Source organism: Podarcis gaigeae (genome assembly GCF_964106915.1).
Source record: "Podarcis gaigeae genome assembly, chromosome: 15".
Classification (NCBI taxonomy): Eukaryota; Metazoa; Chordata; class Lepidosauria; order Squamata; family Lacertidae; genus Podarcis; species Podarcis gaigeae.
Window position 1 is genome coordinate 32,578,291 of NC_139692.1, and position 25,095 is coordinate 32,603,385.

Consider the following 25,095-nt stretch of genomic DNA (forward strand, 5'->3'; position numbering starts at 1 on the left):
GGTGGGGCTGAAGGGTAACACCTTCTACTGCTCTTGATTGCTTTCAAAGCTATAGTCACGTTTCTTTGTATTTGTGGTTCTGAGTTTTCACAAGATATCTCATTATCGGTAATAGCTGGATCTAGTTCATCAGTTTTGTTGAATTAATTAAATAGTTTTGATTGGATTTTGAATGAATGTGCAGTTTATCATTACTGTTTTGAATTTTTGGGTGTTATTATAATCCTTAGCGGGCCGTGTAAACAACTACAGTATCCTGAATAGTGCTTTTTATTGGGCAGGGGGCAGGGGGGATGAGTTTGTGGACCCATGGAGGGGGCAGTAGCCCCAAAAGATTTGGGGACCACTGCCCTAGAGTGTACCAAGCATGCTGTTTCTATGGGGGGAGGCCAGCTGTCATTTCCAAGAAAGCTTGTCCACCCTCGATTAAGGAATCTCTGCTAAGCATCAGAGGGAAGCGTGCCTTTGCTTGATCATTGGAGTCATTTGTCGTTTTGGCAACCTCGCTGGTGCATGAATAGCGCACACAGACACACAGCTAAATGGGCTGCTCAGCCTAAGAAAACCCCAAACTTTTTGTTTTTCAGCCGTGTAGGCCTCGACTGGGCATGCACTATGGCCGACATCCTCCGATCCCTGAACGCCTCTGCACAATGGCACAGTGTGATTGCTGCGTTCACAGACCACTGCATCAAGCAGCTGCCCTTCCAGCTGAAACACACCAACATCTTTACCTTGCTGGTACTTGTAGGCTTTCCAGAGGTGAGTGTGTTGAGCTTTAGAGCACTGCCGCTGCGGAACCATTTCCCAGGGAGCGCTGCCACAATTGCAACAACGACAACAACACAAATGCATTTTGCTAGGGCAGGGGAGGATGCATAAAAGTTACTCGTGGTCAATCCTTGCCTGGAGTTTGACCTCCTCTCTGCTCTCTTTCTCTCTCTCTCCGCTGCCTACAGGTCTTGTGCATGGGGACCCGGTCTGTGTACATGGACCACGCAAATGAGGCCCACAACGTGATCATCCTCAAGCACTTCACAGAGAAGAACAGGGCGGTGGTTGTGGACATGAAAACGCGGAAGAGAAAAGCAGGTTCTACACCTCTTCCTTTCAACTTAATCTCAGCATGATCCCCCTTTCTTGCACCACTTGGTTTTGCTCTTAGCTGCCTTCACAGTCACAAGGGCTAGAACACTCACTTTTTTTTTTCTTTTTTAAAGAAGTGACTCGTGTTAGTTGGTTAACAAATGAATGAATTGTTTTACTTCCTTCACACAGAAATTTCTGCCGTGCCCTTCTGGTGTCCTTTTGCCATTCAGGGCAACAGTTTAAAATCACAACACCACAACAGCATATTAAAATGCAAACAGTAAAAACAAATGCAACACCCAGGTTGGTGTTCAACTTAAGCTTTACTCAGAATAGACTTGTTGAAATTAATGGCTGTAATGAGGTCACGTTCATCAATTTCAATGGGTCTGCTGTGAATGGAACTTAGTTGCATACCACCACCCCGCGAATAAAATGCACATCATTAAAAATCCATATAAAGGCATAGATTCCAGAGATCACAAGTAAAAATGACCTTGGCAGGCAGAAGGAATCAAAATGTTTGAATGAATGAATGAGAGTGATGGCCACACAACACGAAGACTGTTGTGGAACCCCATGAATCCTATTTTCTTTTATTATTTCTAAGGCAGTTCATTTTTCACTGTTGCGGGAAATTAATGGGATGGGATTTGAGAATGGGTTTCAGGTGTTTGGTTCTTTGCACACATCGCCATTTTTATGCATTACTTTTCTAGACAGAAGCTCAGAGGTGGCTGCTTAAACAGTGGCACGTTTGGCAAAATAAATGCTGCGGCATCACAAAATCTCTATATTCTACCTTGATGCCTGCATTGGGGTTATTTTGATGCACGGTCAGCGTCCCACTTTTATGTATACCTGATTTTGTTTATTTTTTAAGCGAATAGAATTGATGTTTGGGTTGATGCTCTCTGTGGAACACTTGGGGTGTTAGGTCAAGGTTGGCCCCAGTACTGAACCGGGCCACGATCCCCAGCAGAGACCTGCACAGTCACCTCTTTCCTCTGCTTTCTAGTGAAAGACCTCCAGCTGGTTCAGCCGTGCGGAGAAGCCGATGACGAGTCTCGGTGCCAGTTGCGGCAGTACCTCCAGCACTTTGTGTTCATCACCAGCCATCTCCTCCAGACCAGCATCAACAGCAGCTTTGCAGAGGCTGTGGAAGCAACCTGGGTCTTATCTCTTGCCCTGAAGGGGCTATACAGAACGCTTAAGGTACAGTATAGCCTGGCAGGTACTATATGCGGTGGATCTAGGCAGCGAAGCCAGTGGTCTTCACTACACCTTATTTATTTAGAGCAGGGTTTCGCCACCTGTTGTTGGACTACAACTCCCATCATCCCCGACCACTGGTCCTGCCAGCTAGGGATGGTGGGAGTTGTAGTTCAGCAAAGGTTGGAGACCCAAGTTTGGGAAACCCTGGTTTAGAGCATTAGGATCCCACACTCTTCAGCTGAAAAGGCTCCCAGAGTGGCTTACAGACAAGCCATTAAAACTAAATGACCCCTGCCCTCCGGCTTTCAGTCTAAAAAGAGAAAACCTATCACACAAGGGGAAAGGAATGGGGAGGGAAGAGGGGGAAACAAACGTGAAATCCATTTGACTTTGGAAGTGGCCTGTAGAAGAAAGCAGGACGGTGCCAATCTCAGTCCAAAGAAACAAGGGGGCAAACCTCAGAAAAAGGTGCTGGAAGAAGATTTGCATTATTCCTGGTCGCTCCCTATTTCTTCATGCACCCAATGCCTTTTGAATATGATATTGTTGTTCAGAGGCAGGAATAAACGGTTCAGAGAGTATAATTCAAGCAGCCAAGTATAAGGTTTAAGATGTAAAGATTACACGAAAGCCACATCATGCAAGCAGTTTTCCATCTGGGCTGCGATACATCTGGCTTCAACAGGTTTTTCTTCTCTTTTCTCCCCTGTCTTTGGCAGATGCATCCCTTTGAAGAAATTCGCACCGCCTTCCTTCAGACGGGTCTGCTTAAATTGCTGGTGAAGAAGTGCAGCAAAGGAACAGGCTTCAGTAAGACCTGGCTTCTCCGAGACTTGGAGGTAATGCAGGAGCTTCTCCAAGTTGGCGGGGCTGCTGATCCCCTGCGTCTGAAACGATTCCTTTTGCTCATCTGCGATAGCTCTTTCCAGTCCTCCAGGGGTGTAGAGGAGATCCTTGCACCGACCTTGTCTTCTTCCTCTTGTGACCTTTCATGCATCTGTTATGGAGGTCTGGAGGGGAGACTCTTAACTGTGTTCATTTTGAGCCTTATTTTGAACACCTAAACAGGACTAATTCCTCTTGAGCCTCCTGCCAGTCATTTTTTTAAAAAATACATTTTTATTTCCCATTTTCCCATTTTACATTATTCAACAATAAATATAAATCACACACAAATCCAGTAATGTTTTCTTCGATTTCCCTCCCTCCTCTTCTGCAGTTTCTTACTTTTCTATCAGATTCTCTTACTGCATATCTTAATTTATCCTTTTTACCCATTTATCTGTTTTTAAATCCCTTAAAATCCTTACTGCTCGTGTTTATATCAATCCTGCTAATGTTTTTAATTGTTTACAGTCTGTTTTCATATATTCAATAAATTTCCCCCATTCTGCTACAAAGAGTTTATCATCCTGATCTCTTAATCTTCTGCTAAGTTTTGCCATCCCTGCTTATTCCATCAATTCATCTCTTTTGGGGGACAGTTCCTCTTTCCAGTTTTGTGCATATATCATTTGGGCAGCCATGGTAGCATAGATAAATAGTTCTTTCTGATCTTAGTTATTTTAAGCATCCCCCCCCCTCCAGTTCATTATAAATCATTTCCCAGAAGGCTTTTGCAACCTTACAGGACCACATGTGAAAAAAGTACCCTCTTCCAACATATATTGGATTTAGACTTACACATTTCTGCCAGTTTGCTAGGCATCAAATACCATCTATACATCAGCTTCATGTGGTTTTCTTTTAATGCGTAAGCATGCTGTAAATTTTAAATCTCCTTTCCAAAGACTTTCCCACGCTGCCATATCAACATAATAACCTATATCTCCTGCCAGTCCTTTCAGACAGTGCTAAGCTGGGTGGCCTAACTCTGTACAGGGCAGCCACATATGTTGCATTGATTCAGATATTGACTGCAATTGCAGTCAGGCATTTATACCCCCATCCTTAGCCAAAAAGGTTCTGTAGCACCTGTCACCAGGCTGGTGCTTTCCATATTTTTTGGACCTGATCAGATATGGCTATGCTGGCTGTGATGTATCAGGGAGTTTTTAATGTTTGACATTCCCCCCCCCCCCATTTGCTGGAAACCACCTAGAGTGGAAAGGTTTAAAAATTGTTGTTGTTGTTGGAGCTGAAGTCCCAAACATCTGGAAGGTACCAGGTTGACGAAGGTCAGCCTACAGGTTGTGTGGCCTGGTTGGTCTGCCACCGACATTCAAGTTGCATTTTGTCTCTTGCAGATCTTGTCAATCATGCTTTACTCATCGAAAAAGGAGATAAGCTCCCTGGCGGAGCACAAGAGCCCAGACCTTGGTGAAAGGGACCAGGATCAAGCATTGGATCAGTCTGCTGTCACTCCCACAGATGCTGACCAGAACAGGCTTGATCCACTGGAGGGCTTGGATGAAACCACCAAAATATGCTTCCTGGTACGCTTTTGACATTTATCTAGCAACAGGCAAGAATCTCAGAATTGTAGAGTCGGAAGGGGCCACAAGGGTCATCTAGTCCGATCCCCCAGCAATGCAGAAATCTTTTGCCCAATGTGGGGCTCAAACGCACAACCCTCAGATTAAGAGTCACGTGCTCTCCCAACTGAGCTAGCCCAGGCCACCAAGCAGCACAGTATGTTAGCTCACATTGCACAGATCGGGTCTTATTTCGAGGGTGGGGAACCCTTTTCAGTCTGTGGGGTCACATTCCCTTCTAAGGAACCTTTGGGGGGTGGAACACATGCGAGTGGTGGGCAGGGCCAGAGGCAAAAGTGGGCGGAGCAAGAAGTGTAATATTTACCTTTGTGCAGTTGGCTAGCTTCCAAACATATCCAGACCTAGGGACTGGAGCCCACTTCATCAGATGTGTGAAGTGTCTTTCTCTGAAATGAACTCTAGTCCATAGGAGGAAACCTCTTAGTCTTTGAGGTACTACTGGACCACAGTTGCTGATGCTGTTTTTACATCTTTGTTCAGCAGCTTTGGGTGAAGTTCTGATGGTTCTCAGGATGAACTGATAGATTAGGCAGCAGGAACTCCCCTTTCTGTGGCCCCACAAGATACTAACAAAGAAAGCTTAATGAATGCATTGCTTAAATGTGCTCATGAAACCCGATCTCAAATTTGGGACTTCCAAAGGCTGACTCACACATACAACACATGCAATTCACACACCCATTGTTGAATCATAGTCCCCCAGAAGCAAAGAGTAAAAGCATTGACCATTTCCCTCACTTTTTACCCCTGTTGAACTTAATTCCAGATGACCCACGATGCCCTTGACGCCCCTCTGCATATCCTTCGGGCCATGTATGAATTGCAAATGAAAAGGACCGATTCTTTCTTCCTGGAGGTCCAGAAGAGGTAAAGGAGTTCCCAAGGCTAGCTGGAAATGAGGAGCTGGGTGGGTGCATGCACCGGCTTGACCGATCAATGTTGGAACAAAAGAACATGTTTTGAAGGCGTATGAGGCCGCCACCTTGCTGGAGCTGAGCACATCTGGGGGCTTGGCCAGTGCTTTGGGTGGGTGACTGCCTAGGAAGCACATGTCTGCCTTCTTGGGTTCCGTGATGGAAGAAAGATGAGATAACAACATAAAAGGACAAATAAATAAAAGAGGAAAAGAGCATTATGGATACTACCTTTCCAGGAGTTGGATGGGGAAGAAGGGGTTGCTTGTGTGTGTTTTAATGAACTGTTATGAGGAAGAGTTGAGTACCTTTCTAAAGAACAGTATTCACCCAATGTGGTGGTGTTGTTGTTTAGTCGTGTCCGACTCTTCGTGACCCCATGAACCCCATTCGCCCAATGTAGTGCAGGGAATTATATTGTGCAGAGGAGCATTCCTCCTCTGAAGTGAGTCAGCCAATGAAGGCAGTCCAGGCACAGGCCTTGCTGTCAGGTTCTTCCATTATAACAAGAGCAGCCAATGTGACCCACTGTAGATGTGTGTCGGACACCACCTCCCTTCGACCTCGGACCAGCTTAGGACCAGGTTGCTTGAGCGACCTCCTCATTCCTTACAGTCTCAGTGGCTCACTGCTTTCTCTCCTGCAAGTTCCAAAGGCCTCAGAAACCCACTTTGTGGCAACTTGGGAGCAGGGCTTTTAGCATGGCTGCCCTGTTTCTGCAGAATAGCATTCCTGCCAAGGAATGCACTTTCTGGAAACAAGTGAAGATAATTTTGTTCCAACAGGCTTTCTCAGTGGGATAAAGGGGTCTTTACCATGAGTGCTCATTCGTTAGGGTTTTAGTTTTCGTATAAGTGCATTTGCCATTTTCGTGCTTTTAAGTTGTTTTTGAATTACCTTGTTTGTAGATGATCTTGAGACAGTGGTTTAGAAAGCGATTAATAAGTTAAGTAGAATAATGATAATCCTGACCATTGGCCATGTTGGTAGCTGGGGATGCTGGGAGTTGGAGTCCATCATCATTTAGCGGGCAGCCTCTAGGCTTTCCCTGTGCTGTATACTCCTTCCCCTTGGAGAGCAGCTAAGTGGTAGATTGGCTTCTTGCTGTCAGCCAACTCAGCTCTCCACGCCATTTGCATCTTGCAAATTAGAGCTAGGAGGCATTAAATACTTAACTGCTTTGCAATCAGCGTATTCAAGATTTCAGCAAACAAAAGCCTTCCAGGGGAAGTAGCATCGGGAATGTAAATGGAGAAGGCTTTTCATGCAAAGATCCTGTTTTTTTATTTACGTTTCTGGAATTTGACTGCAAAATGCTTGGGTGTGCCCTTAAAGGTTTGACGGTGATGTGGTGACAACGGATGAGAGGATCCGGACATTGGCTCAGAAATGGCAGCCCAGCAAGTGCTTGCGGTCGGAGGAGCAGATTTCCAAAGCGCTGGATACGGACATGATTATTGTGCCATGTCTGGTGAGTTTTCCACGTACGTCAGTGTACTAGGAGCACCTAATGCACATAAAATAAAACATTTGGAAGTATTCAGGTGGGCAAATAGCAATGAATCCAGCATGTCCAAACTGCAGAATCCCAAGAATTGGGAGTATACAGAAGAAGGAAGAAGCAATACATAAATACTCAGTTTAGAAAGGTTCATAATGTCGACTCCAAGAGTCACACTAGTCTCCAGTGGCAAATGAGTGTGGCTGATTCGGTGAAGTGTAGTGGTTAGACTAGGACACGGGAAGCCTCAATTTAAACCTCCCCACTCAGCCAGGATGCTCAGTTGAGCTAAGAACTGCTACCCCTCATCCTCAGCTGCCTCACAGTAATGTAAGTTTCCAGTCCATAGTAGCTATGGAAAACAGCTGCCCCAAACTATGTGGACTGCATCTGCCTAGGAAAGCCCCAGAGTGGTAAGTGGTGTTGGATTTTGAAGTGAAATATAACCCCGAATCTCTGCAGCCTGCTCCTGTTTTACAGTCCAAGCCTGCCCCCTGCAACAAGGCCACAGAAGAATCCAACCCCATCACCCAGAAGCTCATCACCAACACGGAAAGCGACCTCCAGCTCAGCTACGCCAAGCAACGTCGCACCAAGAGCTCCGTTCTCCTGCACAAGGAGCTGGACTCCAGGAGCAAGAAGGCCGTGCGCGGCTACCTCTACCGGGTCAACGATGCCACCGCCGTCCTTTACGCGAGGCACGCCTTGGCTTTGCTGTTAGCCAAGTGGCCCGACGACGTGGCGATCAGTGAAGAGATGCTGGAGCTCAGCGGTCCGGCTCACATGACGTACATCCTGGATATGCTTTTGCAGCTGGAGGAGAAACAGCTGTGCGAGAAGGTAGCAGTTTTTTCTGAGAGAAAAACACACACACACACACACACACACACACACACCCCTCCCCGGCATATTGAAAGATTGTGGCTTTGGAAAGGGCTCTTAAAAACCTGCCAGAGAATACATTCAATCAATTAAAGTCTCTGCCCCACAGGCTTACACCCATGGCACACAATGGAAAAGGGACAGGGAGGGAAATCAAGCTGAGGAACCAGTTCTGAAAGGGCTGTTCTCATATTGACCAGCTGGCACCGCTTAAGGGTGGGAGGTGCCTGATGGAGCTGGTCTTTCAGCAAAGCTGATGGAATGAGCCTTTTGCTCCCCATTTCCCACAGAGGCATCTTGAGGGAATGGCTGCCCCCAGGTGCCAGTCGAGGGGAGAAGTCTGATGGGGCTGGCCTGTCTCAGCAGAGCTGATGGAGTGATGATGATACTTACCAACTGTGCTGCATTTGCAAACCCGCCTTCGCCTTCTGAAGCCGGTTTAACTTGTGCTCTCTGCAGATTCTCCTGAAAGTGCTCCGCGGCTGCAACGAAAGCATGTTGGCGACGATGGCGTTGACGGCCTGTCAGTTCATGGAGGAGCCCGGGATGGCCGTCCAAGTGCGGGAGTCCAAGCACCCCTATAACAACAACACAAATTTTGAGGTACTTCCCCCCCCCCAGCAGTCTGACATCACCTGTGTGAAATTATGGTGACGGCCCCCCAAGAGCTGGGACGTGGGCAGGAGAGAGAAAATGGCCTTAATGGCTTTACTTACGAAGGCAGGTTTCCAAGTAAGGCAGGCACAGGGAACCTTTTTTCGGCCACATTCTCTTCTGGGCAAACCCCTGGGCAGGGGTGGGGCTACATGCCAGTGGTGGGCATGGCCAGAGGCAAGAGTGAGCAGGGCATGCAATGCCAGCTAGTGACTACACACCCTCACACAACCCTCTCTGCCTCCACCCTTGCAAGCGAGAGACTTCACCCAAGTACAAGGACACATTCCATCCAGGCAAAAACCCTTAAGATGAGCAACACGGTCTTGGCTTTAGTTTCCCCATGTGCAAAACGGGGTGTAGCAATTCTTGCCTACCTTCTGAGGTGGGTTGGATGACTGAGATAATTTATGTGTAGGTGGAAATGAGATATGCTCGGAGGGTGGCATATGCACTCCAGTTTCTAAGCTTGGGAACCTCCGCACAAGGGAATTTTGCAAGTGGGTGCTACAACCTGTGGCTCCTTTGTGGGACGTGGGAAGGAGCCACACTGGGGCAGCTCCAAAGAGCAGCGCTGGGAGGCAGAAGAGGTTTTTGTTGAATAGAAACTGCCTCCCCCTCTTTGGGCAAAGTGTGCTCCTACTAGCTATTAGCTGAGAGACGGGTCTGAGTGTGCTTTGCTCCAGTGAAGAAACCAGGAGCCCACCTTAACCTCTCAATTGTTCCTTTGAAGCCTTCCCCTTATCCACACCTAACATATTGTGTGAAGACATTGTGGAGCAGGAGGTATGACTTCCCCAGAATGGCCCAGCGGGCCAAATGAGGAAGCCCAAGTTTGCCCCACAGGCTACAGGAGCCTCCCACCCCTGGAGCCCACCTTTTTTCTCCGCGTGAGTCACTCTTACCTGTCTCAGCTCTCTTAATAATGCACCATGGAGACCTCCAGAGGAGTGAATCATGCCTGGGCAGAACAAGCGGAGTCCTCTTTAGAACATGGGTCGTTCTGGTGCATCTCAGCCGTGGGATGATTCAGCCACCCGCAGCGCAGAAATCCATATGGAGGAGAAGCTGGAGGAGTGAATTGTTCTGAAGAGCTGCAGAGAGCAGCCACCTCTTAGCGTTCCAGGCTCATCGGAGCCTTTCATTTTTAGCTTGTTTGCTGCGAGAACTAAACTAAGCTGGTTCATAGCCTGCAGATTCAGGATATGAAACTTGAATCCATAGAATAGCATTTCCCTTTCGGTGTTTACCTTTCAACCAAGGTTCTTCTGTGCCCTCGGGTTTGCCACTCCAAACACCCACCCTGGCCACCATTATAATTTGGATTCCTTCCCGTTTTTGTTTACAGCGGTGGTTAGGAACCTTTCCCTCTCACCTGGGGCAGCTTTCTGGGGCCCTCGCCTCCAGTGATGGGCTGTGGCCCCAATTCCTCACATGCGCTCAGCTGTCTTTGTGGTGCGCATTGGTCCTCTGTTAAGCTCGGCACCTGCTTTCTCCCTCAGGATAAGGTTCACATCCCTGGTGCTATATACCTCTCTGTCAAGTTTGATTCTCAGTGTAACACGGAAGAGGGCTGTGATGAGCTAGTTGTAGCCAGCAGCTGTGACTTCATCCACGATCGCCACACCTTCAGCGGGCCTCCGCACAAGTGGACAGACTTCGAGCTTCCAGGTAAAGTTTTGCAGCATTGTTGAGGGGAGGGGAGACCCTTAGATAAGCTAGCAAACATAGCGCTGACACTCTCTGGTGACACTGAGAAGCCAGAAACATTGATACAGCTTAAGAAGCAAAAGTCGCCTTGGTACTAAATGAAACTGGGCATACATGAACTGTGATGCTCAGATGAAGGGGCTCCTTCCACAGGGCGGGAGCAAGTCTCTCTAGAACATAGTTTGAGACACTGGCAGTTTAATAGGAGCATCTTTTTCTCCGCTTGACAAATATTGTCAGTGGCCATCATATACTATAAAAAAGAGAGTTGGTTCTTGTCACCTCCCTACACAGTCTGTTCCACTGCATTAACTTCTATGACAGCATCAGACCCCACACTTCCCCCTCCCCAACCGTCCATCGTGAATGCAGAACAGACTCTCCAGTGGCGAGGCACCTCCAGTTTTGTAGCTGCCAGAAGAAAAAGAACTAGCCTTACTGGTCACTTCTTGGGTGTCCTCAGGGAATGGAGCCAGCAAGTGGGTTCAGTGATATTATTTGAGAGACTAGCTGAAACCTCCTGAAGGATGAATTGTATATTTTTATATCATTTTATTACCTGCTCTTCGCTCCAAGAGTATGTTACAACATCAAAGCAACATTAAAAACAGTTTATTATTTGTTTGTTTGTTTGTTTTAATGAAGGTAAAATAAATAATAAACAACCAAATATACACTTGAGGTGTATATTTTTAGGGCCCACCATATTTGTATTGGAGTGCCAAGTCATTCAAATACCTGAAAGGCTGCCTCCTTCCCTACAGACCCTCTCGGGTGCTCTTAGTAGTTCCTCTGCTCTCATTGTTCCCTCCAGCTGTGGAGGCAGAGCATAGCCCTCATGGCTAGCAACCATCAATAGCCCTCTTCTCCTCCATGAATGTGTCCCATCCTCTTTTAAAGCCATCCAAATTGGTGGCCATCACTTCCTCCTGCTGCAGCGAGTTCCACAGTTTAACTTCCTCCCCTTCCCCTTTCTGGAGTGGGCTCAGTTTTGACCTAATTTCTTCTCCCCACCACCCCTTAGCTCTCATGTGTTTCGTTCTTTTAGCTTGGCAGAGAACAAAAAACACCATATGTCTTCTCCTGCGCTGTGAGTCATCGCTTCCTTAGCATCGTCGGGGAGAGGTTTATTAATGTAGAGAGAGTTCCATAAAATCCTGCCTTTGTTCAGAACATGTTGCCTGTCAAAAATATTTTTAAAAGATGCAGAAAACATGGCAACGTATTAGCGATTTGCTAATAGCAGACGTTTCAGCATCTGGGATCAGAATCCTGTTTTGTCTTGCAAATTACCTTTGAAAAAACAAACCGCTCCTCAGTGCAGAAATTTTTGAGCAATTTCCTTTGCAGCGCTGAATTCTGAAAAGTCGAGATGGTTTTAGGGTTGTGTTTGAGGTGTGTTCAGGAGACAGTACTTCCTCAGTAATAAAGCCCTTTAGGCCATGACATTTTTCTTATTCTAACTTCTTTTGAAAAATGAGATCATGCTTCTCCATGTAACACACCGGATACTGCCAGGAATCCGAAAAACAGCAAAACACAGACATGCAGCTTGGCCTGATCCTCAGAACTGCCCCTGCCCCTTTGCTTATAGTGTGCGTTTTGAGCGAGATTGTCTGTGTCCCTGCTTAAGAGAACGCTTTCCTTCGCTCTTGTAACAGGGGATACCCTCTACTATCGATTCACCACGGACATGAGCAACACAGAATGGGGTTATAAGTTTACAGTGACGGCAGGTCATCTGGGGAGGTTCCAGACAGGTAAGTGCTTTTCAGAGCCACGAGTCAAAGATCATCGTAGTCTCGCTTTTCTTGTGACAGGTCGGGGATCTCGGGGAGCAAAGCCTGTTGTTTTTTCTTTCTCAAGATAACATTGGGCAGTGGAAGAGAGGGGGCAATAACCCAAGAAGGTGTTAACGCAGCATGGGTGTCTCTTCTGTGCAGAGCGCAAAAGGTGTTTGCATGAATTGTAATGTTTTATTTCAAACGGGAGCATGCATTGATAAGAACCTAAGAAGATCATGCTTGATCAGGCTAGTGGCTCACCTTGCCCAGCATCCTGTTCTTGCATCAGCCAGCCACATGCCTCAATGGGAAACCCAGAAGCAGGACCCGAGCACAAGAGCGTTCTCCCCTCCTGCGGTTTCCTGCAACCAGTATTCAGAAGCTGTGGAAGCAGAGCATAGATGTCGTAGCTAGTAGGCAGCGGTAGCCTTCTCTGCCATGAATTCCATAAGAGTTCACTGTCCTATGTGCCACCTGGGGCAAAAACCTGAGGGAGGGCAGTTTACAGTATCTTAACTCAGGGCTGGGAAACCTATGACCCGCCTGATGTTCCTGGGTTCCAGCTTCCATTAGTCCCAACCAGCATGGCTAAAGGTCAGGGAAGATGATGGGTCCAGCATCATCCAGAAGCTACATGTCCCCCCTTGTTACCCTTAATAAATCAACTGTTATTTACTAGCTGCCTTTGCTTATTGGTCTGCTCTTTCGATTTCTGCCTTTTTAATTGCTGGTTGGTTTTACATCGTTCTATGCACGGGCGTGGTTGAAAACATTGAGGCCAGCCTTTGCCTCCCTGGCTTGTTCCAGATGTTTTTGGGATACAGCTCCCATCAGCACCCAGCTTCGTACAGCCAAGCTGGCTAGGACTGATGGGAGTTGTAGCCCAAAACATCTGGAGAGAAGGCTGGTTTAGACAAACAAGTACCTGCGTCAGGGTTAAGAGTAAGAAGTTTCTTCTATTAGGGGACAAGTGATACAACCTGTTCTGAGGCTAGCTTTACTAAATATGTTTATAGAGGATTTTCTGTTTCAGGAACTACTAAAGCTTTTCCCTATCTGCAGCTAGAAATCTCTTGACGCGATACTGTATTGGGAAGCAGCTTCTAACTCAACTCTAGCGACACAGTAGAGTTAGGCTATACAGTAGGGACATCGCTCTTGCAGCAAAGCATAGGAAGCTCTAAGAAACACAAATACTTAAAAAACACCAAAAAACCACACCTGATTTTGAAACTGTAAGGTCCATGTTTATTCAGTTCACTGGAAATGGTTGTTTGGTCTCCTTGTTATCCATGGCTCGCTTCAGGACAGTCTGTTAAGACAAGAGACTAAAAGGCACCTTCTCTAAACAACTGTACGACCTGCTTAGCATTTCACTGTCATTTACACTGAGGAGAAGGAACACATCTTATCGGACAAGCAGAATGGCATTACGGAGTATGCAATGTACGTATTTTGAATTCCAGGCTTCGAGATCCTGAAGCAGATGCTGTCGGAGGAAAGGGTCATCCCCCACATCCCATTGGCCAAAATCTGGGAGTGGCAGGTGGGCGTGGCCTGCAGGCAAACTGGCCACCAGCGACTGAAGGCCATCCACCTGCTCCTTAGGATAGTCCAGTGCTGCAGCGAGAGGTATGCCTGCCAGTCTCAGCTTTGCTTTTTCCCACTAAGCTTCCAGTCCTCATGAAAAGCAAAAAAATAAAATAAAAATATGAATCCCCCCCATCCCCACCACAAAGATAGCAATGTTTTCATGTCTCATGATTTCTTTTGAAATATTATTTCATGGTTCCGAAGGCGGCTCTTTTAATCTGAGATCTGCTTCCCCTGCCTGATGTGCAGAAAGATGGGCTTGGCCGGTGATAAAGGCAAAAGAAATGTCATTCGAAACGGGTTTGAGCCACAAATGGCTGTGTTGGTGCTCCTTCTCTCCCTAAGCTCTGGCCCATTTTCCACAGAACCTGGCCATTGGAGGCCTGGTCTATCCACAGTGTTTGGGAAATCTAATACTGTGCAAGGAAGTGGTGGGATGTGGTTTATCATGCAAATGCCTCTGCTTTTAAAATCAGCGGCCAGAAGAGTCATTCTGTAAGCCAGATAATACTGGGATATATTCAAGGTCCTCATACAAAGCACCTGCTTTTATTATTTGCTTATTTAGAGCACTTGTTTCCCCCGCACTTCAGCCAGAAAAGCTCCCAGAGTGGCTTACATACGATCAATGCAGTCCCTGCCCTGCAGCCCACAGTCTAAAAAATACAAATAAGTTCCTTCCCAGCTCTCCCACTTGAACTAAGACAGGATGTAACTTACAATTCTAGCTCAGTGCCATCTACGTGTCCCGGCAGATGCTCACCAAGGTTTTTCTCAGTCCTGCTGTATGGAATCCTTTAATTCGCAGCTGGTCAACTTGTGGCCCTGGAACAGTTTATTGCCTCCCAACTTCATTTTATGTGACCTCCTGAAGCTGCCCCACTCTTCCACCCTTACTGTCTAATTACTCCCCTTTCCCACCTCTGGATTTGTGTGTGCGTGTGTTGCACCAAAGTCAGAAAGGAATTGCTCTCATTAGATTTCTAGAACATCTGAGTCAACCTGCTTAGGGAACACAAATCAGAGGTGCCCATGTTGAAAATTGGAAGTAGAGCAGCCTTTGTTTTGGACTTGTTAATCTCCAGCTCTGCCCACCACCAGCTTACGTTATACCATGGAGAACTGGTTTCAAATCCATACTCGGCCATAAAGCATACTGGGTGACCTCGTGCCAGTTTCTACCTAACCTATCCCACAGGGTTGTTCTGAATGTTAAACCTGGGGTGGGTGTGGGAACATGAAACCACCTACCCTCCCCTGAGCTCCTTGGTAGAAAGGCAAAGTAAAACAAAATAAAAATACATGAATATATTCCAATCAGGAGCTTGAGAAATCGCACCTAGGGAAGGTGGCAGCTCCTATTTAAACTATGGCACTCCCTCCCACAGGAGGCAGCGATGGCCACTCACTTGGATGGCTTTAAAGAGGATTGGACAATTTCATGGCTGCCGATGGCTGTCAGCCACGATGTCTCTGCTCTGCCTCCACAGTTGCAGGCAGCAGTGCTTCTGAATACCAGCTGCTGGAAACCACGGGGCCTCTTGTTTTCGAATCCCACAGGCCACTGTGAGAGCAGGATGCTGGACTAGATGGGCTGCTGGCCTGATCCAGCGGGCATGTACGTTATGCAGTTAGAAAGTGAAGAGGGCTTTTGCAATCAGACTGGGACTGAGGACAGCTGTTCTTCAGAGTGGCAGCCCTTTTGTGTTAACTCAACCCTCCTCTTTCTTTCAGGGACTGTGACCTCACTCTGCTGAAGCCGCTCTGGCACCTCTTCAGCCGCATGGAGAACAGCATGCGGCAGGATGTGACCAAGTCGGGGATCCTCCTCCCGCTGCACCGGGCGCTGACCGAGCTTTTCTTTGTCACCGAGAGCAGAGTTGCCGTAAGCACTTCTGTCTTCTCCCTTGTGCTGGGCCATCAGATTAGACCAGTGATGGCCAAACTTGGCCTTCCAGCTGCTTTGGAACTACAATTCCCATCATCCCTGATCACTGGTCCTGTTAGCTAGGGATGTTGGGAGTTGTAGTCCCAAAACAGCTGGAGGGCCAAGTTTGGCCATCACTGGAGAAGACTGTTCTTCCTCTTTCCTCTTCCTCCCTCCCCTTCACTTTTGTTTTACTTAAGAAAAACCAGGGCTTTATCGGGTACAGATCGCTATCAGACTGAAATTAGTCATGCTCTTTCCCCACCAGTTGTAATGGAATGATGACTTTGCTTGTAGGGGGCTCCTGTTTTAACGCTGTTCTCAAAGCGTGTTTGAAAAGGGCGCTCTGGTCCTGTTGTTGCATCTTGCAATTCAGGATCAGTTTGTAGTCCCTCCCCTCCCTCCCAAACCCACCCCCCCAAGCGTACCTTTGAAATGAAGTTACAAAACTTGTTCTGTATGTTGGGATCCCTGGGTGAGTTAGTTTATTTCCCTCATGCAATGCCGTTATGAAAACACACTCGCTGTGAAAGCTTGTTCCTGGATTTTGCTCCTAGCTCTCATTCACACTCTCTGCTTTTAGGAACTTGGATCTCTGCAGGATTACTTGCTTGCCTTAAATACGGAAGACCATCTCCACCGCTGTACAGCGCAGGTAAAACCTCCAGGAGCCCCTGCTGATCTCCCCTCCTGTCCCCAAAATTCTTCTTCAGCAGAGGCTGCTTTTGTGACGGGTTTGCCTTAATTGCTGTGCCCTGGAGACTCTTGAGACAAAAGAGCAGAGCTTTGGGTTTGAGCAAGGGAGAGACATTCCACAGGGAGACAGAAAGTATTAGGAATGGGGAGGGGTGAAGCTCTTGGGAGCATTTTAATTGGGCATCATTCTCATAAGATACAGGAGGCTCTTGTCTCCTCTGAGATAATTCACATTATTTTACCAAAGGAAGACAAATTTAGAAACTCAAAAGTCAGCTGCACCATGAGAATAAACAGTTGGACATGTGACGTGACTTCTAAATCTGAAGCAGGTTTACTTTGAGTCCGACTGGTGGCCGGACAGGAGTCGGGGTGGGGCTGTTCTCCCAGTCCCAGATGACGTTGGGCTCCCAACTCCCATCAGCCCCAGCTGGCATGGGCCCAGGGGGTGATGGGAGTTGTAGGCCAGCAACATCTGCAGGGTCCCCCTGTCCCTGATACAAGTGGAAGCCTGTCTGGATGTGCCCATCTGGTCCAGCATCTGATTTCCTATGGTTCCCATAGGAAAAATCCCATAAAAAGGGCACAAAGTCAATCCTCTTTTCTTCTTGTTTGCCTCACTCTCCCACCTGCTCTTTTGGGGGTACGCTCCCCAAACCTTCTGCTTCCATTTAGCTTGAGGGGTGCATTACCTCAGTATTTTGTGCCCTGTGCCCAGATGAAACATATGATGGCCCTCTCTTGGCACACTGCTGTCCCTTCGTGAACAAAGTTATGGCTTCCCAGGCAAAAATCTTTTTTTTTTAGAACAGGTGCCATGAAATTGGAGAGAAGGCATGGTAGGGAAGTGCTCTCCCTCCCACTGTCCTCGCAAGACTAGAGTGGTATCTCGGGTTACAGACGCTTCAGGTTACAGACTCTGTTAACCCAGAAATAGTACCTCAGGTTAAGAACTTTACCTCAGGATGAGAACAAAAATTGCACGCCATTGGGAGGCCCCATTAGCTAAAGTGGTATCTCAGGTTAAGAACAGTTTCAGATTAAGAACGGACCTCCAGAACGAATTAAGTTCTTAACCCGAGGTACCACTGTATTTTGCGTGCTTGGCGATTCCCTTGAGCTTTGCACCTGTGATTGGTGGTGGGCACAGTCAGAGCGCCCCTGTATTGCTCGCAAAGCAGAAAAGTGCTATTCAAGCAGAATGGCTGTGTCGTGCCTCCATGGCCGGAGGCAGTAACTGCTTCTGAATACCAGTTGCAAGAAGCCACAGGGTGGGAGAGGGCTGCTCTTGTGCTCCCGTCCCAATTGCAAGCTTCCATTTGGGGCATCTGGTTGGCCACTGAGAACAGGGTGCTGGACTAGATGGCCCATTGGTCTGAACCAGCAGCGCTTTTCCTACACTCTTAGGATCATAAAACAGTAGACTCCAAGGATCCTGCGATGCAGGAATCACAGGTAAAGAATCCCTAACAGGTGGCCATCCAACCTCTGTTTAAAAACCGCCAATGAAGGAGAGTCTACCCTCTTCTGGGGGAGCCCACTCCGTTGTCAAACAGCTCATACCATTAGAAAGTTCTTCCTAATGTTTAGTTAGAATCTCCTTTCTTGTATTTGAATCCATCGGTTCAGATCCTGCCTTCCAGAGCACCAAAAGGCAAGCTGGCTCCCTCTTCCATGTAAACAGCCCTTCAGGTATCTGAAAACGGCTCTCATATCATATTCCAGTCTCCTCTTCTCCGGAGAAATCTCTTTGAATGGGAATATGCTGAACCTTGGCAAGCCTTGATGCTCAACTTTCCTTTTCTTTCCCAAACAGGCCCTGAAAAACATTGCTGCTCTTAGCCTTGCCATTAACTACCCCAACAAATCGACGAGCCCCTGGAACGTTTAACCACAAGCTCTTTTCTGGCTCGGAGCAGGGATGGTCCTTGCCCGTAGGAACCGTGGGGGCGAGCGTCCTTCGCCCGGTGCGGGTACCAGAGAAAGGAAAAGGGGGGTCCCTTCTGCTTCCGTTTATGTGCACTCTGCGGGCAGCCAGCCAGTCAGTCAACTTTCCGCCCCGATGTAGATTCTGTAAAAGCAAAAAGCGCACTTCCAAGGAAAAAAGGGGCACTCTCTTTCTCTCTGGAGCACCTTTGCGCGTCACCTCGAGTTATGTATGCACTTCTATTGTAGCATGTCTGTGGAACAGTATTTACTTTCTCTGAATTTCGGAAGAATGATACGCGGGGAGCAAGAGGGAACGAAGACCTCCCCCTAAGGAAGAGATGCCAGGCCTTCTTCTGGCTACCACCCCACCCTCTTGCCATCTCCCCACTGCCACCACTCGCCCCTCCTTACATAAGCTGAACAAGGAACTGAAATGGACTGGTCGAAGCGTCATTTCAAACTCAAAAGCTGGTCTGGCCCATGATAACAGGATTGGCCAAGGAAGCAATGGAGGAATCTGGAAGTACAGCGAGGCTGAAAGAATCCTCAAGGCTGCTGCTTTGGGTTTTTCCCCCCCTCCTCTCTGAAAAGCTGGCTGCAACCCCAGCCGAGGGAAGAGGAGGAGGAGGAATCTGGAGGAGACCCTTGGTGAGAGACGGTGACACTCCTGCTTTTCCGCTAGGTGCTCTCATGCTGCTGGCAGCCACGGCTTCTTGCCTGTGACGTAGAAGTTGTGGCCTGGATGTTGTCCCGGGATTAAAGGGACAGGCGCTTCTTCCAAGATGGCATCTGGAAGGAGGACGGAGGCAGACGGTGGGGATTCTCTTCCCCTCCACTCTGAATGCTGGCAGTGCAGGATGTGTCCAGCTCTTGAGCGATGAGCGAATTAACCCGTCTGGCTTCACACAGCAATAACCGCACAGTTCCTCCTGAATGTGGAATGCGCAGGGAAAACCCCTTGGGTGAAATAAATGGGCTTTAATCTCTTGTCCAGGGAGGGGGAGCTGGGGTGAAGGAGTTGCTTCTCCCCTCCAAGGGCAAACTTGCATGAAAAGCAAGGTGCTTGTGTGTGGCAGGAAGAAAAGGGTGTTGCACATTTGCCCCCAAGTCGCTAGCTTTATTTTTAAAATTTCCTTTGCCCTCTGCCATGCTGGCGAGAGACCTCTCTCCTCTGCTTCGATGTCTCTTTCTGGAGTTTCTGAGGAACAGTGCAGCTGGGTGAGCAGGAGCAGCAAGGTAGCCGGCCTTGTTTGTCAAGGGGACTCTCTGCCCAAAAAGCATTGCCTCTCCCCAAGGGCAGAAAGCGCACCACGGGGGGAAAAACCCATGCTGTAGTTTTCGTGACAATATTTTAAGGCAGGCGGCAGGTTTCTCCTTGACTTTGAAAGGAAGGTGATTGCAGCAGTGGCTGGAGAGGCGATGAGAAGGAAAGGATTGCTCTGGGAGTAGCCTGTATTGAAAGGCTGGCGGAATGTGGCTAGGAAAAGGGGCAAGAAGAACCTGGCTGGCTTGAGATGCCACAAAAGATGGTGCTTGTGCAGGACACGCTCCCTGAGAATGGGAAGACACAGCTGCAGGAAGTCTTCCCTTCGACAGCGGGAGCTCTGCTTCGGGGTCCTCCAGGTGTTTTTCGACTACAACTCCCATCATCCTGGACCATCCACCTTGCTGGGTTGGGGCCGAGTCCAACAATACGTGTTGGGCCACAGCTTTCTCCCATTCCAGGGTGGATCGTCTTGCTAAGCATATCAGGGGTGCGTCAGGATCAGCTACCGCAAAATGGCAGGGATCTTGTGGAGCTCACCCTGGTTGCATCCAAAGAGATTCACAGGGATCACTTTTCGTGAAACGATTTTGACCTCTGAGGATGTCAGTTGCAGGAGGAGCAACTTGTTGGAAAGGTCCTGGGACTTGTCAGAGACACAACGGCTGGAATCTCCGCTCCTTTTTTCTTTTTAATTCTCTCTCCACCTGCTCCCTTTCAACAACAACCCCCCCCCCCAAAGACCCATTCTGCAGAGTCATGGTATGTACAAAAGGCTTCTCATCGTCTCTGTCATTGCTGTTGTCCTCACTTCCATTTCTGATTGGCTGATAGGTTTCCATGTGGCCTATAAAAAGCAAATGGATTGGATGGGGCTGGCCCATGTGCAGTCCTTGTTCCCTACATCCAATGAGGGGGTTTTGAGCCAGTAAAGAGCACCTTGCATTTCAACCCTGCTTCTTTCTGGAACTTCCTATTCCAGTGATGAAGATGACTTCTGCCATTGCCTTACATTGGCTGCTCTTCACATTTTTCTGCCCCACACCTCAAAGATTTAAAAAAAATAAAATTAAAAGATATTTATGAGCTTCCTTTTTACTAGAACAGCAGTGTGAAGAGGCAGGTTATGAATTGAACTAAAGTATTTTAACATCCCAGTTCCTCAGAAATCCTTAGGAAAATGCAAAATCCCAGATTTGAGTGAGGGAGGGGGAAGAGAATAAATTGTGCCTATAACAATTATTGTGTGTGTCGAATTGCATCTTGTTAAGAAACCACCAACATTCAAACATAGCTCTCTCTTTTTTTTTACATAAACATTTGAAATGGGTGGTTGTTAATTTTCCTTTGTTTTGTTTTATTTTGGCGTCATGAAATCTAATCACTTATGGAGGGGGGCACCTCCGGTTTTGGTTTAACATTATTAAAAGCAACCCCTTAGATTTATTCTTGTTTGGTTTAATGTGTATTTTAAGGAAAAGAAGATATAGATGCAGTGGATATATGCAAATGGAGAGATATATTGTAAAAAAAAATCTATTAAAAATGGAAGTACAAGGATTTATGTGTGTGGTTATTTTGCTGGGTGGGTGGGGGAGCCATAGTTGATGCTGTTCTGCAACGTTGGATGGATTTGTAGCAGTTTGGATTTTAGAGCTTTGATTGCAACTCCTGCAGAGACCGGGAAGGGGGGAGCGCAGAAATCACATAATATTATAGGATGGGAAGGGATACCAAGGGACACATAGCCCAACCCTCCTGCTGCAGTCCAGGAATCACAGCTAAGGAATCCCTGACAGTTGATCACCCAACCTCTGTTTAAACACCTCCAACAAAGGAGAGCTCACCACCTTCTTAGGTCATCCCTTCCACTGTCAAACAGCTCTTAGCGCCAAAAAGGTATTCCTAACCATATCTATCTATCCCACTAGGAGCTCCCCGGAGATCTTCTTCCTCGGGCTCTCCTAACCCTAGCTTAGAAATCTTTCCAACCTACTAGATCCCTGCCTGGGGCCAACCAATCCTCTGGCCAGGCCAGCACCCCCACTTGGCCCATGACTAATTCCTGATCCAGCGCTGCGGCTGAAAAAGTTTCCCCACCCCAGTCCCTTCTAAGTGGCGAAACATCACCCTCAAGAGGGTGATCTGCATCTTCGACAACCTGATCCTTATTAAGTGGAAATGTCATGTATGGAAAAACTGGTCAGGGGATCTTTGCAGGGGATCATTGATGTTTTTTCATGTGTTTTTAATGTGCACTGCCTCAGGATCTTCCAATAAAGAGTAGTATATAAATTTAATAATGATAAAATTATATATACACACACACACACACACACATGTGCGCACATGTGCTTTAGGTTATGGCCTTTCGTGGGCTCCTGTTTGCCAGTGAGCCGCTTCTGCTGATTCAACTCTCCTCCGCCGGATTTCAAAGCAGTAGACTCCCCTCTCTCAGAAACTGCACCTGTTCTTGCCATCCCTTAAATCCCCTCCCTCTGCCCACAACCCTCACCTTATGCTGCATTCTATAAAATGACTCCAGACTACAGTTCTTTTGAATATAGAACCTGGGGTGGTATTCAACGCTAGTCCTACAGAGAGTGTGAGAGAGTCGATGGATAGACTGTTAGCTACCTTATACGGAGATCATTGAGCTCAGTATTGTGTACACTGGCTGGCAGCAGCTCTGCAGCATTTCAGACCAGGATCTGGCCTCGTCCTGCCTGGAAATGCTGGGAATTGAACCTTGGAAGACCTCCTGCATGCACGGCAGATATTAACATGACCTTACAGGTTTGGCAATTTCAATGGATTGACTTGAGTAGGAATTGGTTGAATGCGACAGCCTGTGGCTGTCCATCAACCCCAAAGCTTGTACTGCGCTTTTCATTCTCTCCATGGAGTCAATGTTGCGCTTGGTTTTCAAATTCAGAGCCACTGAATCATAGAATTGTAGAGTTGGAAGTTTCTACAAGGGACGTCCAGTCCAACCTCCTGCAATGCAGGGATCTTTTGCCCAGCGCGGGGCACAAACCCACAACCCTGGGGCTCAGAGTCTCACGCTCTACTGGCTTGGTCTCCATCCAGACTTTCTAAGCCTTTCCCTTCTTCTCTGTGGTCTCTCCCCCTCGTAGCTAAGACACCAAGCCTGGTTGCTGAAAGGCTGCTATCGGTGTTAGCATAGCAACCAGCTCTCACGAATCTGGCAGCAGCCCACTGCTGCTGGTACATTTTGGAGCCAGCTTCTCCAAACCACCTGTGGTACTTGACCCTCCACGCTGACCTGCCATCCAGGTGCGGATCTACCCTTCTCCATCGTCTGCATTTGCCCACAAGTGGGGCTGCCCCAGTTCTGGGTGGGGTTTCAAAGGCATGAATGGAACTTCACTTAACTCTCTTGCTGGGCCTGTGTGTGTGTGTGATGTGAAACTTTAATATTTGTTTGCATTTATACCCCACCTTTTCCTCCAAGGAGCTCAAGGAGGCATGCATGGTTCTCCCCACACCTCTCTTCCCCCAAAACACTGAATCCTCATCTAAGGCTCATAGGGAAGAAAGCTACTGATGGCTTCTTGCCGTGATTGCTCTGCTCTGCCTCTACAATTGAAGGCAGGGATGCTTCTGAATTCCAGTTGCTGGAAGCCACGGGAAGGGGAGCCAGTGTGGTGTAGTGGTTAAGAGCGGTAGTCTCATAATCTGGGGAACCGGGTTCGCGTCTCCGCTCCTCCACATGCAGCTGCTGGGTGACCTTGGGCCAGTCACACTTCTCTGAAGTCTCTCAGCCTCACTCACCTCACAGAGTGTTTGTTATGGGGGAGGAAGGGAAAGGAGAATGTTAGCCGCTTTGAGACTCCTTAAAGGGAGTGAAAGGCGGGATATCAAATCCAAACTCCTCCTCCTCCTCCTCTTCTTCTTCTATATATATATATAAGTTTTTAACACCATTTTCAACAGTGATTAAACATACTTTTACATCTTACTCAATTTTTTTGACTTCCATCAGTCCTGTCTGAAAATTTTCCAATCTAATCTCTTAGTATGCATTTCTTATTTTCCCTATTACATTTCAAACTCATAACCAATATCTCTTACCTTTTTCTACTTTGGAACACTTCGTATATTTCTCCTTACAAAACTTCTTGTAGTCCTACTAGCGTAATTTGCTGATTACAGTTGCTCTTCATATAATTCATATACTTCTTCCAATCTTCTGTAAATCTCTGGCCACACAGGTTTCAAATCCTTCCTGTTATTTTGTCCATAGTCCATTAATTTCATCTGCCATTCTTCTTTCGTCGGAATTCCTGTGCTTGGGACCTTCTGGTGGGTTTGCCATTGGGGCACCTGGTTGGCCACTGTGAGAACAGGATGCTGGCCTAGATGGGGCTATTGGCCTGATCCTGCAGACTCTTCCTAGGTTAACAACCCTGTGAGGTAGGCCAGTCTGAGAGGCAATTACTGCCCGAAGGTCACCCATTGAGCTCCATGGCCTGGGGGGGGGGGGGGTTGAACCCGGGTCTCTGAGCTCCTTGACAGAAGGAGAGCCTGCAGGATCAGGCCAGTGGCTCATCTAGTCCAGCAGCCTGATCTCCCCAGCCCCCTTCAATGCATCCCTACTCATCAGTCTGTTTTTTTGAGGCAGAGAAAGGCGAAGGATGCTCCTGCCTGTTCCCTGCTGAACTCCTGCGATCTGAACATGAGGTCTGGTGCAGCCATTCCCCCATCTGCAGGGCTGCTGTCCTGGGTGAAGGTCCCCAGCTGCAGAATACAAGCAGCTGTTCTCTCCCGAGCCCCTTCTGCTTCTGAATTTCCTGGAGCAATAGTGGCTTTTGCGAACGCCGTTTCTTTAAAAGCCATTTTTAGATTAGCCTCCCTCAGCTTGAAGTGCCTGAGCTGAAACTACCTGTGTTTGTAAAACCAGGAGGCAGCGAGTGACCGGTTGCTTTTTTGATCCTGCAGAAAAAGAATGACTTCTTTCATAGGTTTATAGGGGAACCAGGAGCATCCCAGACCCAGAGATTGCAGGGCCCAAACCTGAGACTTGGTGCTTCTTCATCTCTGCTCCCTCCCATCACTGAGCCCTGGAGAACAAGGTTAACTGGAAGAGGAAAGGCAGGAGCAGAGGAGGACCGACCTGGATAGCTCAACTGGTTAGAGTTTGGTGTTGATAATGCCAAGGTTGCAGGTTCGATCTCTGGGTGGGACAACTGCATATTCCTGGATGACCCCAGGGTCCCTTCGAACTCTACAATTCTATTATTCTACGACAGGCATAGGCGAACTCTGCCCTCCAGATGTTCAGGAACTACAATTCCCATCATCCCTTATCACTGGTCCTGTTAGCTAGGGATCATGGGAGTTGTAGTCCCAAAACATCTGGAGGGCTGAGTTTGCCTATGACCAGAGATTCTTTGTAGTTATCTGCAGCTGGCTCCTGCC

At 47.7% G+C, this 25,095-nt stretch overlaps 1 protein-coding gene across 2 annotated transcripts in view; it reads left to right on the plus strand.

The window, feature by feature from the left end:
* Window positions 1–21,213, plus strand: part of ZZEF1 (zinc finger ZZ-type and EF-hand domain containing 1) — a 96,040-nt gene extending 74,827 nt beyond the window's left edge. Inside the window, exons 41-55 of one of the 2 annotated variants that reach the window (XM_083714254.1) lie at window positions 588–762; window positions 960–1,092; window positions 2,108–2,304; window positions 3,024–3,143; window positions 4,551–4,739; window positions 5,566–5,666; window positions 7,049–7,184; window positions 7,695–8,054; window positions 8,556–8,699; window positions 10,253–10,421; window positions 12,122–12,220; window positions 13,711–13,876; window positions 15,572–15,722; window positions 16,348–16,419; window positions 18,277–21,213. In XM_083714254.1, coding sequence (XP_083570380.1) covers window positions 588–762; window positions 960–1,092; window positions 2,108–2,304; window positions 3,024–3,143; window positions 4,551–4,739; window positions 5,566–5,666; window positions 7,049–7,184; window positions 7,695–8,054; window positions 8,556–8,699; window positions 10,253–10,421; window positions 12,122–12,220; window positions 13,711–13,876; window positions 15,572–15,722; window positions 16,348–16,419; window positions 18,277–18,351 — 2,287 coding nt within the window. In that variant the 3' untranslated portion in view covers window positions 18,352–21,213. Of the gene's footprint in view, window positions 1–587; window positions 763–959; window positions 1,093–2,107; window positions 2,305–3,023; window positions 3,144–4,550; window positions 4,740–5,565; window positions 5,667–7,048; window positions 7,185–7,676; window positions 8,055–8,555; window positions 8,700–10,252; window positions 10,422–12,121; window positions 12,221–13,710; window positions 13,877–15,571; window positions 15,723–16,347; window positions 16,420–18,276 lie in introns of both variants that reach the window. The other variant, XM_083714253.1, reaches the window with a different exon arrangement.
* Window positions 21,214–25,095: the final 3,882 nt, after the last annotated feature.